This window comes from Podarcis bocagei (genome assembly GCF_964188305.1).
Source record: "Podarcis bocagei genome assembly, chromosome: 11".
Taxonomy (NCBI): Eukaryota; Metazoa; Chordata; class Lepidosauria; order Squamata; family Lacertidae; genus Podarcis; species Podarcis bocagei.
In genome coordinates, this window is record NC_138136.1 from 11,851,850 (window position 1) to 11,872,071 (window position 20,222).

A 20,222-nucleotide genomic window follows, 5' to 3' on the forward strand; every position below is an offset into this window, starting at 1 on the left:
AGTCTTTTTGTTGGGGATAATTCAGAGAGAGATTCCCAGGCGTCAAAAAAGACTATGTATGCTACTACTGCGGCCCAAAAATGGAAAACGAGCAAGGTCCCAACCAAAGATGAGTGTCTACTTAAGTTGACAGAATATGCACAACTTGCAGACCTAACATATAGAATAAGAGAACAAGAAGAACATATGTTTAGAGTAGATTGGAAAACGTTTATTGAATATATGGGAAATAATTGTGTACAGCTAAAAACACTGGCAGCATTAAGATAAATTCAGCAATGTAAATAAGTTATGATGTATGTAATAATGGGATACTGAATGGTATAGTTTCTGTAAAATATACAGGGATTTATAATATGTAAAATGAACCATGGAAAGAGAAGAAGGGAAGTCATTGATAGCTTAAGGATGTATAAATTAGTGCTTTAAATTGTAAAACAGAAAATTTAATAATAATAATTATACACACACACACACACACACACACACACACACACATATATATATATATATATACACACACACTAATGTTGGGTTCCCTGAGAATGTTGTGTTCAGGTAGGGGTGGGGAGACTGTGGCCCTCCAAATTGTTGCCTACACCTCCCATCATCCCTGACCACTGGCTATGCTAGCCATACTGGTTGGGGCTTATGAGGCTGCAGTGTAACAACATCTGCAGGACCACAGCTTCCTGTTATGTTCATAACCCACACATGTTCCTTCTCCATCATGCCTACTCATGGGAACTAATTAAATAAAACAAAGGGGGACTTCAGGGTCCCCCAGTACTCGTGGGATCAGAGGTGTAAGCCACCTCCAAGAATACAATGGCTAGCCTCACCCAGTAGATGCCAACCAAAGGGTATTTAAGGAGGTAACAGAAATCACTGGGTTAAAGCTGACCGAAAGTCCAGAGGTAGCATTATTATCAATTTACGATGGGGTGGAAGGTTCACAGGCTAGGAAGGACTTGCTCACAAATTTATTGACAGCTGCACAAATTATTATAGCCAGGAAGTGGAAGGGACAAGCAGAATATAAAATGGAAGAATGGTATAAAGAGGTGTGGGATATAGCTATTAATGATAAATTAACATGTGCCATTAAGGCAAGATGGGGAATACGCAGGAGAAATTATTTTGAGGAGATATGGAGCGTGTTTGTAGAATTTGTACTGTTAAAAAGGAAAGGGGTCAAACTATTGCAAGAGGTGTTGTAATTTTGGGAGGTTGGATAGTTACAATGGAATGGTCTCGGTGGTGGGATGCACATTTTTATTCTTATTTATTTATGATTATTACTTTTTCAAAAAAGGGACACAGGTGGTGCTGTGGGTTAAACCACAGAGCCTAGGGCTTCCTGATCAGAAGGTTGGCGGTTCAAATCCCCATGATGGGGTGAGCTCCTGTTGCTCGGTCCTTGCTCCTGCCAACCTAGCAGTTCAAAAGCACAAAGGAAAGTAGGTAAATAGGTACCGCTGCAGCGAGAAGGTAAACGGCATTTTCGTGCGCTGCTCTGGTTCGCCAGAAGTGGTTTAGTCATGCTGGCCACATGACCCGGAAGCTGTACCCCGGTTCCCTCGGCCAATAAAGCAAGATGAGTGCTGCAACCCCAGAGTCGTCCAGATAAATAAAGAAAAAGATGCCAACCAAACATTGACCAGTGGGTGATCAGTTCTCAGCTTGAGAGGAGTGGGAGGGCTATTATGTGTCCTCTTTTTCATCGGTAGAGTCGTCATAGTGATCCATAGTTAAAAGCAGAAGTTGGCAAATGTGTCCTCTTGTTTTGCTCTTCAAAATATGGCAACCTTAGATGTGCATGCCTAGGGTTCCTCCATGGGGAAGGATGCTTGGATAGATGAGGGTTCACATCCCTAGGAAAGGAGTCTTACTTGCATACATAAGAGCCAGCTCTTAGGGACCCAGGCCCCTTTGCTGCCCCCCTCCAATAAAATATTTGAGGGGGCAGGGACCCCAAAGTTGATGGACATTGCCATTTTAATGGTGGGCAGGCCCGGGCCCAGTCGCTGCAGCGGCACTGGAGAGCCAGAGGTCAGGTGGGCGGTGGCAGGGTGCGGCATGTGGTGGCAGTGGCAGGGGGTGGAGGATGAGCAGCCACAGCAAATTTTTTGAGGTTCCCTGGAGTTGGTGCCACTGCTTCAAATGGACACCAGTTATGCATTGGCCTGGCAGAGTCATCATATGTATCATCGTCTAAGGCACAGCTTCCCAAACTTTGCATGTTGGTGACACACTTCTTAGACATGCTGTCAGGCGTCAGAGGATCCCCACACCCCTGGTAGGTTGCCAGGAATGAATAAGACAAGGGAAGTTCTTACCAATGCTTTTTTATTCAATATTCACAGAGAGAGGCTTGGAAATGCAGCCGCTTGGAGTAATGACGTCTCCACCCCCTCCCTCTCTCCCTTCATGCTGAGGTGTGCCCTCTGCCTTTGAGCTCTTTGCTCTCCTACTTTCAAGGCTTGCCGTGTTCTGGGAGAGGGGGGTCTGGAATGCTTTATAAAGACACTGAAGAGTTTGGATTTGATATCCTGCTTTATCACTACCCTAAGGAGTCTCAAAGTGGCTAACAATCTCCTTTCCCTTCCTCCCCCACAACAAACACAGTGTGAGGTGAGTGATGCTGAGAGACTTCAGAGAAGTGTGACTAGCCCAAGGTCACCCAGCAGCTGCATGTGGAGGAGTGGGGAAGCGAACCTAATTCACCAGATTACGAGTCCACCGCTCTTAACCACTACACCACGCTGGCACTGAGTCCATCAGCTGTCTCTCTTCTTCTTCTTCTTCTTCTTCTTCTTCTTCTTCTTCTTCTTCTTCTTCCTCCTCCTCCTCCTCCTCCTCCCCCTCCTCCCCCTCCCCTCCCCCTCCCCCCATTATTTCCCAGCTTTCCCCCTCATCTGCCTCTGAGCTGTGACCTCCCTCAAACCCCTGTTGTAATTCTGAACTGTCTCCTTCTTCTCTAGAAGAGTCAGTCTTCCCCATTCCTCCTCTGCCCAGTCCCTGACACATGCATAATTTTGCAGCACAGTAATTCAGTTTTACCAGCAAACCAGAGGTTAAATTAACCCCTTTGCAGTCCTGGGAGGAGTGTGGGGAGGGCTCGCACAACACACCTACACATTGCAACCGACACACTAATGTGTCATGACACACAGTTTGGAAAGCTCAGACTGTCTTAATTTTGTGGCAGGGATTCAAGTGCATACTGGAACTTTCAGTTTGTGGATTTTAAAGTGGATTAAAGGGCTCTGTCGCCCTAGCGCAAACAACCCTCCCCCCACCCCCACAAAAAAAGCCCCAGACTTTCTGAGGTTTGGAAAGTGATGGAGAAAAGCATTGAAAAGTGTAGGGCGAACAAGTAAGGAAGCAGGAAGACATGCAAGGAGCCTGCAAGCAAAGCACAGTGAATGCAGGATGGTTGTCATATAACCGTTCTGCAAACAGATCAGAACGGATGCTCCACAGGAACTGGGTATAATCTAGCATCCATGTAAGCTTTATGCAACAAATCAGAATGAATGCTCAATGAGCTGGATGTCTGGAAGGGGCCCGAGTCTTCAATGGAAATGCATTACTTTTATGGGTATTGCAGTAGATTCCTGCCGGCTAGAGGAGTTGCCCTGGCAACAGCAGCAAACCACTTCCTCGCCACAAACTCTGTCTGTTCATTATTTTGGTTTACCACACAGTTCTATCTAGACTCACCAGCAGGTGTCCGACAGCTAACAAATAAGCATACTCTACTGAGACTGCCCAAAATTCAGTTCTGGAGTACCACAGATGGTGCTGTGTGCTGCTGCGGATGTTTGTCCTCTTCCTAACTTCACTGGAAATACTTAAGACATCGAATGATGTTGTGTTTTGGCCTAACTGGACCACGGCCATTATACTTTTGAAATTATGTGAGGAATTAAAGTCTTCCAAACATCGGTACAGTCATGCCTCGGGTCACAGACGCTTCAGGTTGCGTTTTTTGGGGTTATGGACCGCCGAAACCCAGAAGTACCCGAACAGGTTACTTCTGGGTTTCGGCGGTCGCACATGCACAGATGCACTAAATCACACTTTGCACATGCGCAAAAGCACCGAATCGCAACCCGTGTTTGCACAGATGCGCAGCTGCGGGTTGCGAATGTGCATCCTGCACGGATCACGTTTGCAACCCGAGCGTCCATTGGCACCATTTTATTTTTTTCTTTTGGCTATGGCTCAGCTTTATTCACCACCAATTCCCTTTCTTCCTCTTGCTAAGGGGCTAGTTCCTGGGACATTTCTTTTCAACATAAGCTCAGGTTTTTCTTTTCAATGTAATTTTTATCATCAGTCTGTTATCTTATGTGCCATGGTAAAAATTCCCAGGCTCCTATAAATCAGATAACTTGAAAGGTAGGGTTGTTGGTATCAGTTCCTGGGATTTTAGATTTATCTCTCGACATAACAAGAGCTAGAAGGCAATTCGAGAAATAAGAATGACTTAGGGCTGTAGGATAAAAGTTTGCCTGCACATTGATGGACTTCTAAGGAGGTCTGGCTAAACAGTTGTGGACCTCAGAACTGCTCTAGATTAATCCACTGGGAGCTTTATGAACATAAGATATAACTGTCATTCTTTGTTCTGAAAAGACCTTTGGATGTCTAGGTCACTGCAACCATCAGAGTGAGACCTACCATTAGGTAAAATGAAGCCATCACCTCTAGGAGCTGATTTTGAGGACACATCTACTTTGTTTGTTTGTTTTTATTTTCATAAAATATATACACCACTTCATTGTAAAAAAACAACACCACACCTCCAAAATAGCTTACATTTAAAGTACAGTGGTACCTTGGGTTACATACGCTTCAGGTTACATACGCTTCAGGTTACAGACTCCGTTAACCCAGAAATAGTGCTTCAGGTTAAGAACTTTGCTTCAGGATGAGAACAGAAATCGTGCTCCGGCGGCGTGGCAGCAGCAGGAGGCCCCATTAGCTAAAGTGGTGCTTCAGGTTAAGAACAGTTTCAGGTTAAGAACGGACCTTCGGAACGAATTAAGTACTTAACCCAAGGTACCACTGTACTCTTTTATCACTTTAAACAGTCATGGCTTCCCCCCCAAAGAATCCTGGGATCTGTAGTTTGTAAATGGCACTGAAAGTTGTTAGAGGAGACCCCTGTTTCCCTCACAGAACTACAACTCCCAGAGTTCCCTGGGAAGAGAGATTTATTGCTAAGCCACTCTGAATTGTAGATTTGTGAGGAGAACAGGGGTCTTTAAACAAATCTAAGCACCTTTTTTTAAAACTACAATTTGCATATGTCTTTGTGGGGAGCCAATACTGAGTGTCATGAAAGGGTAACTAAATTGGCTACTTAATTTATTCCCATGTTATTTTTTTACTGCAAGGGACAGTGCTTTTTCTGTCTCAGGTGCTAAAGTAGCCTTGGATAATATCTAACTTGACTTTGGGGGCTGGATTTGCAGCTCCCTCTCAGGGCTGGTCCCAGCAGCCAGGCACACCTTGGGAACTGGCCAGTGATTAGAAAGATTGAAGAGAATGAAAAGGAAGCACTTATGACTTACGTTAGCTTGGCTAAAACCACAATTGAAATCAGCTGATAACATTATATTCTAAAATAATGACAAAATCACATTTCATAGAAGCCAAGACAAATAGCGGTCGGCTTAAAAGATGCATGCGTTTTCTAAGAAACGGCATTTTGTGAGCTACAGTTCTCTAGATTGCATTTGCAGTCACAAAGCTATGCAGAGCAGACACACAGAGAGCATAAAAAGCCAAGTCCTGTCCTAGACATTGATGCCACTGATGGGAACTTGACAGATTATACACAATAACTCACCACTGAAGAACTCTTACATAAAATATATACGATGTTTGCTTTTTCACTTTAGATGTGCTTGCTTTTCTCTGGTCTGAAGATTTCTGCTTATGGCCACCCACACACAAAAAGAGGAAAGCTGAAATAACGTTCCATGTGTCTTTTATTTGTTTAAGTTTCTGTGTTGCTATGTGGAGTATTATAGCACCGGAGAGATGTGAGACTTGCTCCTCTTGGGTTCAGCTGACAAAGAACCAGCTTATCAATGGGACTGTATAATTTAGCATGACTCTGGTGAATGGTCATTCTGCCATGGGACTGCACAGTTAATATTTTGTACATGAGTAACTTTTATTATTTATTCCATTTTTTATCTCACTTTTCCTTCTAAGTGCTCTTGGTTTGACATCAGCTGTGTGTGGGGAGGGCAAATAACTGGGTGGATCAAGGTGATTCAGGGATCTTTCCCTCATTCTGAGTCAAAGTGTGATGTTAATAACCCCCTCCCCAAGTTGGACAAGGGTCCTGCAATGCTTTGTGTCACTGCATTTTGTACCTTATAGCTTTATATTTTCCTACATCTATGTGTTTCTATAGGGCAATGACCTCTGCAAAATATTGCCTGATTTACAGTGGTAAAGTAAAGGTAAAGGGACCCCTGACCAATAGGTCCACTTGTGGTCGACTCTGGGGTTGCGGCGCTCATCTCGCTTTATTGGCCGAGGGAGCCGGCATACAGCTTCCAGATCATGTGGCCAACATGACTAAGCCGCTTCTGGCAAACCAGAGCAGCACACGGAAACGCCATTTACCTTCCCGTCGGAGTGGTACCTATTTATCTACTTGCACTTTGACGTGCTTTCGAACTGCTAGTTTGGCAGGGGCAGGGACCGAGCAGCGGGAGCTCACCCCATCGCTGGGATTCAAACCGCCAACCTTCTGATCGGCAAGTCCTAGGCTCTGTGGTTTAACCCACAGCGCCACCTGCATTATAGGAGTGCTTCAAATGTACATTGTGGGTGTGATTCAAGAGACAATCCCTTGCTCTCCCCCCCCCCCACAAGGGATTTTCCTTCTTCCACAAAAAGCCCTTGGACCTATTTGTCTACAATTTGTCAGTCTCTGGAGGAGCACCTGTGCCTTAAAATTTCACCCACTTTGGCCAAATAAGGAAAATGACTTCATAGGGTGGCTGTGGAGAGAAAATGAGGATTGGAGAAATTACCGGTATGTATACACAGATCTCAAGATTCAACCTGTATCCGTACATAAGTAGGTTAGGCTGAGAGACACAGTCTCACAGTCATCCAGTGAACTTTAGAAATCTCCTTCATCTGACCCCAACCCGCTGTTCACTACGTCACACTAAATCTCCATTGCTTATTCATTCTTGAGCCCCTGCATCATTTTTTTTGACAGAACAACAAGGTGGCCAAAATTCTTCTCAACAAAATAATAGACCAGCTGACAGAAGCATTATTTTTGGTGGTATATGTAGCAATTCTTATATTACTGTGACTTTTTAAAAGAATCCTCTACATCTAATATTTCTGCGGTGTGTTCCCAATGGATGTTGATTCTTTCCTTTTCTATGGTGAAAAGGTGTTATCAATGATCACAGAGCATTCCCTTGTTGCAGGACTCCAACTCCCATCAGCCCTGCCAGCATGGCCAGTGGTCAGGAATTATGGGAGCTGTAGCCCAGTAACATATGGAGGGCCACAGGTTCCCCACTCTGGTTTAAAGGCTAAACATGCAAAGCTGGTCAGTGTGAGATTGGTACCCACTGAATTGAAGCCATGAGAACAGATGCTAATTCCATGGACAAAAATGCCTGTGATTTGCCCTGCCTGTCCGGTTGCCAGTCTTTAAACATTACAGGAATGCCATGAGAAATATGCCTTCCTTTTGGGTTCCAGGAAAGTTTAAAGGGCACCTTAATGTGACAAACAGAGTTCGGAAGAATGAGAAGTTTGGTTCTTGATAGCTTGGCCACAAGGGGACAGATTTAACTTCTATATAAGTAAGTGGCTTTCTTCCCAACCCCCAACCCCTGTAATGAAAGGACAGTGTTCTGTTGTGGGGGCAGCTACAGTTGAAATAAAACATGCCTCTGGCACTGTTACTATGGCCAGAAATTCCATGGAAGAGGAAGGAGTGCCATACTCCCATCTCTGAAGCCAACTTCAAGGTTGCAGCAATACCAAGGATGAGCAATACCTCGGGTTAAGTACTTAATCGGGTTAAGTACTTAATTCGTTCTGAAGGTCCTTTCTTAACCTGAAACTGTTCTTAACCTGAGGTACCACTTTAGCTAATGGGGCCTCCCGCTGCCGCCGTGCTGTTCTCATTCTGAAGCAAAGTTCTTAACCCGAGGTACTATTTCTGGGTTAGCGGAGTCTGTAACCTGAAGCGTATGTAACCCGAGGTACCACTGTACATTTCTGAGGCATACCTTACCCCAGACAGAATACCAAATTCAGTGCAGGAGGCGGGAAGGATGAACGGATGCAATACATGCCACTAACTCTTTCCCTGCTCCCATTCTGAATGCAGCTTCCGAATTGGAATAGACAAGCATTCCTTACATACCCTTCATGGCCCAGAGGCCACGTTTGGTTTTAGGGAACAGACTGAATGGACGGATTTGAGAGATAGTTCATAAAAATATTTATAGGCAATGCTGGTTTGAATTTATATGGTTTTTATATGGTTGGGAGCTGCCCAGAGTGGCTGGGGAAACCCAGCTGGATGGGTGGGGTATACATAATAAATTATTATTATTATTATTATTATTATTATTATTATTATTATTATTATTATCATCATCATCATCATTATTATCATTATTATCATTATCATTATCATTATTATCATTATTATTATTATCATTATATCACAGACACACCAAGTGATTATAAAATGTTCAAAAGAAGGTTTCCTTTAGATGTTATAATATATTATTGAATACAAATCTTTCACTTGCAATTTTACCACTTTGCTCCCATTTTTTCCTCTAGAGAGAAAGGACAGGGCTTTTGTAAAAGGCAGGGGAAATCATTCCGCATTGCATTCATTTGCTTAGGTTTTACAAAAGAAGATTGAGTTTCAATCCAATTGTGCATTTTGGAAAATAGCCCTCCCTGTTGTTGTTTTATTGATGCAGGATTGTACCCAACAAAGTTGTTCCCATTAGTGCAAAGTCTTCTGCCGGTGCAACAAGACTTCCTCTACTTCTCTGTCTCTGAGGGACCATCCCCACTCCCTGATCTGTTCTGGAGGCTAAGGGAAACTCCAGAACAGATTTTTTTGGGGGGAGGGGTGTCAGGAGGAGAGGAGAGGAAGTCCCACTGTACAGGCAGAAGTCCTTGCACTAATGAGATGACTTCATTGGATACAACCCATGACTTTTGTTGCACCATTTTCTTTTGGACTGTTGACATTTTATCGTTTGCTAACCCGCAGCCTTGGCAATTTTTTGAAATGAGAGGCAGCGTACAAATAATATAAATAAATAGGAATCCTCCCTCATTTTGTTTAAATGTGATTTTGAAGAGATTTGGAAAGTGAAGTTATTGGTCTATTTAACGTAAGACTTTGTTGTTGCTTGTGATGAAGCTAGGGACAAAAGCTGTGGGGCTGCCACCAGAATAGGAGCCCATTCTCTTCCATAAAGAGAGACATTTGTCCAGATCATCATACTGTGTGTGTCTCTCCTTTCCTGTTGCACATAATTTGCAGGTGACAATGGTTTGAAAATATGGGGGATCAACTCAGTGGTCTTACTTGTTATTAAATTTGGAGAGTGGAGATAGAGAAAAACTTGGCAGAAGAGGGTAGCCCCAAGCATCTGGGAGCTTCTAGATCTGCTCTGCCAATCTCATTAGCTAAACATCTGCAAGAGCCCACATATCTGTTCTCTATTGCATTTTGTCAGAAAGTATGAGCTTGCTGTTTTTAATATGAAGTCAGGTGATTTAATATGTTGTCATTTGTTGCTGTTTTAAAGGTTTTGGTGGAAGCACGGCAGGCTGCTGACATGCGACCAGTACGGAAGCTGACCTTTTCGAAGACGTCTTCTAAGAGGTGTGATGCGGGCTCCCCCTTGTGGGAATTAATTGGATCAAAACTTCCCTGATTTGAAAAGCGGATCAGTCCAAAGCTGAGCCATGGATATGGTGAGCACGCAACCGTCTGTCCAAGAATTTGAAGGGATGGACCCTCTCATCCGCCGCCATTACAACTTCACGGGGAAGCTCATCCGAGGAAAAGAAAAAAGCTTGACGACCATTATCCTTCTAATCGTTTGCAGCTTCATCATCCTGGAGAACCTGATGGTGCTGATCGCCATCTGGAAAAACAACAAGTTTCACAACCGCATGTATTTTTTCATTGGCAACCTGGCCCTCTGTGATCTGCTGGCTGGGATAGTTTACAAAGTAAACATCTTGATGTCAGGAAACAAGACCCTGTCCTTGTCTGCTCAGATTTGGTTTATTCGAGAAGGCAGCATGTTTGTGGCTCTGGGGGCTTCCACATTCAGCTTATTAGCGATCGCCATCGAGAGGCATTTGACAATGATCAAAATGAGGCCATACGATGCCAATAAGAAGTACAGGGTCTTTTTGCTCATCGGAACGTGCTGGCTTATCTCAGTTTCCCTGGGCGCCTTGCCAATCCTTGGCTGGAATTGTGTTGCGGACTTAGCTGACTGTTCCACTATTTTGCCGCTCTATTCCAAAAGGTACGTGGCCTTTTGCATCACCATCTTTATAGCCATCTTGGTGGCCATTGTCCTCCTCTATGCCCGGATCTACATCTTGGTGAAGTCCAGCAGCCGCAACGTCACCAACCACAACAACTCGGAGAGGTCCATGGCATTGCTTCGGACAGTTGTGATTGTGGTCGGGGTCTTCATCGCTTGCTGGTCGCCGCTGTTTATCTTGTTGCTGGTCGACGTGGCCTGCAAAGTGAAAGAATGCCCCATTTTGTACGAGGTGCACGGGTTCATTGCCTTGGCGGTCCTCAATTCAGCCATGAACCCCGTCATCTACACCCTGGCAAGCAAAGAAATGCGCCGTGCTTTCTTCCGCCTCGTCTGTGGCTGCTTGGTGAAGACCAGCGCCACCACGTCGCTGCCAATCCAGCCCACCCCAGATCAGAGTCGCAGCAAGTCCAGCAGCAGCAATGCACAGAAACCGAAGGACGAGCACCCACAGACTAACGCCTCGCCAGGTTTAGTGGAAAAGAACGAATCGTCATTTCACAATGGGAATTGCTGCAAATGAAGTCTGTCAGCTCTGCAAGGCTAAGGATTCTTTAACTGGCTTTTTAAAAGAGCCGAATGGAAGCCTTTGGTGGGGTTTCATGCACTTAAATCACAGGGAGAAACACTCATCAACGGCATAATATCAAGTGCCTTTTTTTAGCCCAGGCAGTTTTGAACTCGGTTTTAGTTCTGTGAGGGATGGACTCAGGAAGGCACTTCACTGCCTCCCGAAATCCTGTATCAAGAAAAATGGCACATTTGACATGGTGCAAAATTTATACGCATTAGGGAATCAATGCAGAAACCATGGTGGGTTATTTAAAACCAATAAATGAAACCCAGTCTGCACCTCCCAATAATATGCAAGTCTAAAAAAGCTGGAGGTGCTGTGTAAGTTTTTTTATTGCCATCTGTTCCGTGCCTTTTGGGCCCGGCTGCTGCCTCCCTTCCTTCGTCCCTTCCTTCAAGCAGCCTACGTTCTTGACCTCTATACGGAACACAATGCCTGGGATCTGTGGGAGATTTCCTTCCCACCCAAACCCATCTTTTGCTTTCTCCACCCAAGTGGGACGGGTTGGCAACATTATACAACTGACCTCCTCCCCAGGAGTTAACAGTATTTATAGATATTCTTTGATATCACCGTTCCTCAGCCAGTAGTGCTGGGGAAGGGGGGAGAATCACATGGGCAGATGGCAGCCAATGCTAGCCTATTATGTGTATATAGAAATGTGTGTGTGTATCAGTCGATTCACAGGAAACGTTTCCATTCACCAAGCACTGCACACCCTCTGCAGGAATGTGTATCCCCTATATGCTGACATTTAAAGTTACGAGAGAGATTGTTTACCTCCGCAGTGCTGCATCATTTTCCAACTTTTGCGTCTTGTTGTTATGTTAATGGATTCACACTACAAGTATTATTTGACGTGGCATCCCAAGAAATAAATGCTTAGGACTGATCGCTGTGCCACAAGGCATAAACTACCATATTATGAAGGCAAGGAACTCACGCTGACATGAACAGACAGATGGATACCCCAGAACAAATATTTAGGGTTGAACTGCCAGCCTAATTATCTCTTTATTTATGCCAGTTGTTTGGCAAAAGTTTACATTATCTGATGTTGTCACCATGATTTCCTGTGTAATATACCAGATCTGACAAGTACTGTGGGCAGGTATGTTCCAATAGTGGTGTTTTGTTTTTGTTTTTGTTTTTTAAAACTTCACCAACAAAATTTTGGAGGAGAGAAGTTGGATGCTACACGAACCCAGTATTGCAATTATCAATGCAAACATCCTGCGAGAATAGCTAAATGTGAAGGCTGCGACTACAAGGCATTTTGGTTTTGTTCTAGGACTTTTTTAAAAAAACGTAATATTGGCTCATTCTCCTTGAATTTCTTCTTTATTTAATGTAGTTTAGTGCCCAACTGAAATATGTGTCTTGGCATTTTATGCATAGCATGTATATAGATGTATATTTAATCAATGCATTTATTTTATTTTTTTGCTCTTTGAAAGATATTTTTTTAAAAAATTGAAGGCCCAGTCTGTGTTATGGAAAGCCCAAACACAGAAGATTAGAAAGATCTAATGGAAGTGGCATGGTCTTCTCAATGTTATTTCATACAAAACTACACGTTTCCAGAAAACTATCCCAACAGAGCTTTACAAAAATCGCAAATTGCAGTTTAATGTTCCTTGACAACTATCCCTAGCTCAAACTTGAGTCAATTGCATGGCTGGTGGATGTTCTTTATTCATCTAGCTCTAGAATTAATATTCTGTCATCTGGACTCCCTGCCCACCAATATATTTTTCCCCTGATGGCTTATGTTGGAAGAAAGCCAGCAGAGAATAAATGGGATTCACCATGCACTTAACGTGGACTAATGGGTGAAATTGGGGGATGCATGTACCACAGGAAATAAAGTTAGCATAAGTGGAAGAAATAGTCAAAAGTGGTCCATGAGAACGTCATACATGGTCCCAGGTACTCTGAGATTTTCAGCCAGCTTCTGCTTCCTTCACAGCAACAGGACTAATTTTCAACTGAGCCATCCCCCTCAGCATCTGAAAAATTCATAAATCTCTTTTGACATCACATCAGTTCAGCCAGGGGCTGGGAACTGCTGATAGGGGACAGTCACTTTATAAATGCCTACTGAATGGGATTTTATTCTAGATTTTAAAATATGCATAGAGGCATGATTTTTAAAACATCCTGCTATCATTATTTGAGGGGATTTTTTAAAACTTAAGAATGACAAGCTGTGAAAATTCTGTTTACAAGAGGCATTTAAAAGGGGGAGGGCATGCTATTTCGACCAGGGGTAGCCAATGAGGTACCATCCTAAAATTTTGGGATGCAGCTCACATCAGTCCCAGACAGCATGACCAGTGGACAGAGATCATAGTTGTAGTACAAAGCGTGTGAAAGGCACCACATTGGCAAAGCCAAGAATTAAACATGAAATTATGACAGACATAAAAGAAAGAGGAGGCTTTGCCCTGCCACATGTGCAAATGTATTATGAGGCAGCCTGCTTGTGCTGGTTAAAAGAATGGATTACACTGGATAATGCGGTCCTCCTGGACTTAGGCCATGTTTTAAAATTCAGCTGGCATGCATGTCTGTGGTATGGGAAGGCAAAAATCTATAAAAGTTTTATGAACCATATTCTAAGGAAGAATTTGTATAGAGATTGGGAGAAATATAAAAATCTGCTGGAAAGGAAAACACCTTTATGGCTATCTCCTATTGAGGCTATTACAATCAAGAAAGTTAATATGGATAGACAATGGTCAGTTTTTACAGGGAATTGCTGCATTTCACAGAGCGGGAACTTAAACTGAAATCAATGGAAAGTGTAAGAAGCCATGTTACAGACTGGCTACAATATCATCAGTTACATGAAATGTTTAAAATAGATAGGAAAAATGGTTTTTTGGACCAAAGTTCACAATTTGAAAAAGAACTTATACAAAGCAAAGAAAAACTTTTATCTAAAATGTATAATTTGTTATTAGATTGGGAAACAAAAGACGAGCTTGTGAAAGGCACCACATTGGCTATTCCTGTTTTAAACATTTCCTACAGCAACTTCATCGAAAACCTGTGTCTAAGGGCAAAAATCCTAAGCACATTTAAGCGGAAATAATAGATGGGAATGACTTGCACAGAATGCCACCAAATCCTTTCGTCCCTCTGATAATGCAATGCCCATAGCAGAAACGCTCCTAGTTGGTATGAATATTTGTTATTTCAATGAATATTTGTTATTTCAAGTGTAAAGTCTTGTAAACATGTATATTAACTTTTCAATCTCTGTGCAAAATACAAAAGAGTATGCTGAAACTGTGAATGCCAAACAGTATAAAGTAACATATCAAATAATAAAAACTGCTGAAAGCAGCGAAGAGACATTGTCTTTGAGATGATCCTGGTTAAACAGCAAGGCTACGGACAAGGATGCTTAACCTGTAAATACAAATCAAGTCACAGATATATCCCCAGGTGCTCTGAAGAGTTTCCTAATTTTTTATATATTAAATGTATTGTGTTATATTGTATGGCATAATAATAAAGTAAAAGAGGAGGTCCCTCATTGAAGCATGCGGAATAACAGAATCACAAACCAGTGAATGATAACTTAGTGATTAACTAAAATTTTAGTGTTCAAAAGAAGCTTCTCCCGGGTCTAAATGGGTGCTGGACGGCCATAACCTTGAACAGATTAAATATTTCAGTTATCTATGGCTCCCATTCCATCATACAGGATCTTGGAAGCACCACTGGCAAACCTCCCTTCAAAAGGCGGAGATCACAAAGCTAGCCATACTCAGATTCCTTTTCACAAAGGGCGGCAAATATGTTCCAGCAGCCTTAAGGGTTTTCAACGCAAAATCCATTTCCCAACTCCTGTACGCTGCAAATGTCTGACATAATGGAGACCTGCCTAAGCTAGATGGCTTTCAGGCAAAATTTCTACGATCTCTGCTGCAGGTACCCAACTGTGTCCCCAACTCCATACTTGTTAGAAGCTGGTGAATGCCCAATTTCAACCAAAGCATGGTGGGCTGCCCTAAAACATTGGCTCAGTATTTCAGTATTTGATCTAGGGAAGGGTTTGTACCAACACTTGACCAATGAGGAGTTTGTCAGCAAATGGTAGAAAACCATGACTAGAAAAGCCACCTCTATTGGTCTGTCTCCCCCCCCCCCAACTTTATTACCTGGGTTATGAAGGCACCCTAAAGAAGTTAAAGCAAAGATTATGGGATAATACACACAGTGACTTGTGATCTTGGTCACACACAGTTTGTAGTCCGCTGGCAGTAGGAGTACAATATGGGCATGTCTTTAAGTTAACACCTTATATTAAAAACCTGACAGTACCAAATTATCAAAGGTTATTCACCAAAGCCAGACTAAACGTCTTTCCTTCTGCAGTGTTGGATGGCAGGTTGAGAGGAGTTCCCTACCAGGACAGACTTTGCTCGTGTGCTCAAGACATTGATTCTATAAAACATATTTTGCTGCACTGTGCGAAATATGAGCAAGCCAGGGCTGAACTGATATTACCCTTGCTGGTACCTTTGCCAGGAAAATCAGAGGCTCACTATGTCAGGTTCCTATTGGAAGACTGGACAAATGCTAGAACATTAGCAGTGGCAAAGTTTTTATCAGTGGTTGCAAGAATCAATGATCCCTAATCTTCAAGTCTGAACAAAATGCTTGTTTAACCTGGAGGTAGGCTGTCTGAATTGTGCGTTGTTTTGTAACGATTTGTTGGGTCTCTGGACCGTAATAAAGATTGATTGACTTAGCGATTAAAGGCATATATCAGGTACAATAGGAAAATGCAAAATAATACAGAGGTATGTCTTGATGAAATAAGCAACCAATTTTTTGTTGTTCTCTATTCTCTTATTGTGGGACATGCCACTTTAAATTTAAGAGTGATTGCCTGGCTATTTTTCTTTGCTCGCTTGGGATTCTACTGCAGTGAACAACTATTTCTGCTGTTTCGTTGTACTAGTAAAAAAAACAACACTTGGTATGGGATCATACTAACCATTGCATGACTGACCACAATCCCAATAGTTTGGTCTATATACCTGCCTGGAACTTTTGGGGATTGAACCTAAGACCTGCTGTATTCAAAGCTACAGCCCTTCGTCAATTTTACTACCGCAGGACTCTACCACCTAATATCATCTTCATTCTGCTGTATGGCTAGATGCCGACCTTTATTTCTCTGTAAATGTGATCGATAGGATTGGTTTGCGTGTCTTCTAGATGGGCAATGCAGTGGTTCCGATTTAATCTGGCAAGTGGTAAAAATGCCCCCAAGTACTAATGTCACGTGTTCTCATAATGTATTCTTTGATACTATCCACAACGAAATATAAGCAATATGGTGCCTTCCAGATATGGTTGGACTGCAACTCCCATAATCCCAGGCCACAAGTCATGCTGATGGGCATTTGAGTCCAACAACAGCTGGAAGTCACCCCATTGGTCACCACTCTTAGTGTAGTAGTCTCTGAGTATCAGGGTGGCTCTATACCATGGGTAGGCAACCTAAGACCCGGGGGCCGGATACGGCCCAATCGCCTTCTAAATCCAGCCCACGGACAGTCCAGGAATCAGCGTGTTTTTACATGAGTAGAATGTGTCCTTTTGTTTAAAATGCATCTCTGGGTTATTTGTGGGGCATAGGAATTCGTTCATTTTAAAAATATAGGTATATATATCGTTTGGCCCCCCCACAAGGTCTGAGGGACGGTGGACTGGCTCCCTGCTGAAAAAGTTTGCTGACACCTGCTGTACACATGGGGGGGGAGGACACTATAAATACAGTGGTACCTCGGTTTACGAACTTAATCCGTTCCAGAAGTTCGTTCTGAAACCAAAACTGTTCTTAAACCGAGGCGTGCTTTCCCTAATGAGGCCTCCCGCCGCCAGTGCCCTTCCACCGTTCGGATTCTGTTCTTAGACTGAGGTAAAGTTCTCAAACCAAGACACTATTTCTGGTTTTGCGGAGTTTGTAAACCAAATCGTTCTTAAACCAGACCATTCTTAAACCGAGGTACCACTGTAAGTCATTTTACAAAACAAATCACATAGGAAAGTTTTGTGCTCTACAGCACCATCTGGTGTTGTGTGTTTATAATGCATATAAAATGCTGTTTTTTGACTAATGTAGCTGAGTCCTTGGAGACAACACCAGTTGCCTTGCATCTCAAACAGGAGGTAGCCATTGCACTCATATTCTGGTTGTCCTCGTGAGAACAGAATCCTGGACTAGATCGGCCCTTGGACTGATTCAGCAGGGTTCTACTTATGTTCTCATGCAAAATTATCTGACTGTCCTGTTTGAGGCGGATAAGGTTGCATCCATCTGAGCACAGTCTTGGATCTGATCCACATCTAACCACACTGTCGGCAGTCTCTGCCATACTGAGCATGCCCCCTGAGGATTACAGCTGTGCTGATCATGACCATGTGGTGAGCATTGTCCACAGTTTGCCAGGAGTAATATAACTGAGCAGTCATCCTTCAAATTTCTTCTTTTATTCAGTGGGTGCTCTTGGGAGGGGGCTTCCACTTTAAGCGGTTGGGGATGGATGGCAGCTAACAGATTGAGGTTGAATCCTGACAAGACAGAAGTACTGCTTTTGGGGAACAGGAGGCGGGCAGGTGTGGAGGACTCCCTGGTGCTGAATGGGGTAACTGTGCCCCTGAAGGACCAGGTGTGCAGCCTGGGAGTCATTTTGGACTCACAGTTGTCCATGGAGGTGCAAGCTTATACAGTGGTACCACTAGTTATGAACTTAATTCATTCCGGAGGTCCGTACTTAACCTGAAACTGTTCTTAACTAGAGGCATGCTTTCGCTAATGGGGCCTCTTGCTGCCGCTGTGCTGCCAGGCAAAGTTCATCCTGGGGCAAAGTTCTCAACTTGAGGTAACTCTTCCAAGTTAGCGGAGTTTGTAACCTGAAGCGTTTGTAACCTGAGGCATTTGTAACTCAAGGTACCACTGTATAGCCAGTTGACCCAGAGGCTTTCTCACAATTTTTGTCTATTCTTGCAGTGTATAGAGGGGAAGATTGCTCTAGAACCTTAGAAAAGTTCTATGCAAAATATTTTTGGATACTGTGCATGCTGAGCTGTCATTCTGCTTCTGTTGCCCTTCCCATCTGCACCACAGAAGGACCAGCATGTGAATCAAAGCAGGAACAGATCATATCACACACCACCAAACTGATGCCCTCCAGCTGTTTTGGACTACAACTCCTATCAGCCCCAGCCAAAAGGGCTCTGCTGACAGGGGCTGATAGGATTTGTAGTCCAACACACTGTAACTAGAGGGCAACAAATTGGCAAAAGTTGAACTATTTCACACCTTTTTTTTTTTTTTTTTTTTTTTGCTGCCCATGAAATGTTTGCTGAATGTGCAATCCAAGAGCTTAAGTGCTTAGAAAAGTGCAGAAGAAATTCCAGTATCCCTTATACCTTTTAAATCAAGGTGTACCTTTATGATTGATCCCACTTCTTAGTGGCACAAAACCTTCTTGAGCAGGAGAGCTATTAGCCCAATATTCATTTACCAATATAAAATTTAGTGAACAATATACCTCACCCAGTCCTTTTGAAAATTGTGCTGAGAAAGCAATGGAAAGGAAAGCAAAAGTTCAGCATTGTTTGGAAGACTTTTGAGTACCATTTGATCCCTATTTTATCACCATTTAGGGAAAACAATTATAGTTTAATGCATATAGTACGCATCTTGGATCTGCTGTGCCAAACCTCATTTGCATTTTACTTTCCTTTTTATGAGGATATTTGATTCCAGCAAAATATTGTGTGACTGACAGTAACTATTTACATATTCAGTGGCAATGGCTATTTTGATCCCCACTTCAGTGCCATTGATCTCGATTGGACAGCAATGAAACTGAGCTGTCTGTTTATGTGTACATTCTTGGAATGGAATATGCTCCCACCAAAATGTGTGAGTTTTGCCACTTGCGTTAAAGCAAAATGTGAGAATTGAAACCTCCCTATGTATGGAAAACACCACTTACACATAATTACGCCCACGAAACATTTTCCTCTCTTTAAATTCCCTTATGAATATATGGGATTTTGCTTGTTAGAAATTACTGTACGATGCAATAAGCATTTACGAATTCTCATGACTTAACAACACAGCATGCAGATGAGAGCAAGGCAGAGAATATAATTCCATGGAGATGAGAAAGGGAAACTGGAGCCAGACTGCTAGCGTATGTTCCTCTATTTCTTTATGGGATATTTTCCCTTCATACCATGCTTTCATATTTTGATCTTCTAATTTCTATTCCAGCTAAACTTCAGAAAACGTGTGACAGTCCAAAGATCCTGGAAGCTTTGAGCTCCATTGTGACTAGGAAGTAATAATCCTCTTTTTCTTTTTAAAGTAAAGTCTGGTTATTTTTTTCAGGTGCTCCGTACCCAGGATCAAAAGCAGATTCCCCTATTATTATTATTTTACTTTGCATTTAAGCATTAAGGGGCTGTGTACAGAAAGTGGTGTTGGGGGATGAGTGTTCAGACCCCTGGGCTCTCACTTGTGGGGTGACTCAGGGTTCTGTCATCTCCCCCATGCTTTTTAATATCTATATGAAGCCGCTGGGAGAGATAATCAGGGGGTTTGGGCTGGGTGTTCATCAGTATGCAGATGACACCCAGCTCTACCTCTCTTTTAAATCAGAACCAGTGAAGGTGGTGAAGGTCTTGTGTGAGTGCCTGGAGGCAGTTGGAGGATGGATGGCGGCTAACAGATTGAGGTTGAATCCTGACAAGACAGAAGTACTGTTTTTGGGGGACAAGAGGCGGGCAGGTGTGGAGGATTCCCTGGTCCTCAATGGGGTAACTGTGCCCCTGAAGGACCAGGTGCGCAGCCTGGGAGTGATTTTGGACTCACAGCTGTCCATGGAGGCACAGGTTAATTCTGTGTCCAGGGCAGCTGTCTACCAGCTCCATCTGGTACGCAGGCTGAGACCCTACCTGCCTGCAGACTGTCTTGCCAGAGTGGTGCTTGCTCTAGTTATCTC

The 20,222-nt window shown here is 43.2% G+C and overlaps 1 protein-coding gene across 3 annotated transcripts in view; it reads left to right on the plus strand.

Annotated features, from left to right (window-relative positions):
• Window positions 1-14,719, plus strand: part of S1PR3 (sphingosine-1-phosphate receptor 3) — a 78,933-nt gene extending 64,214 nt beyond the window's left edge. For all 3 annotated transcript variants that reach the window (XM_081213835.1, XM_081213834.1, XM_081213836.1), the window contains exon 2: window positions 9,852-14,719. In XM_081213835.1, coding sequence (XP_081069961.1) covers window positions 10,012-11,130 — 1,119 coding nt within the window. In that variant the 5' untranslated portion in view covers window positions 9,852-10,011 and the 3' untranslated portion in view covers window positions 11,131-14,719. The remainder of the gene's footprint in view (window positions 1-9,851) is intronic.
• The last annotated feature ends 5,503 nt before the right edge of the window (window positions 14,720-20,222 follow it).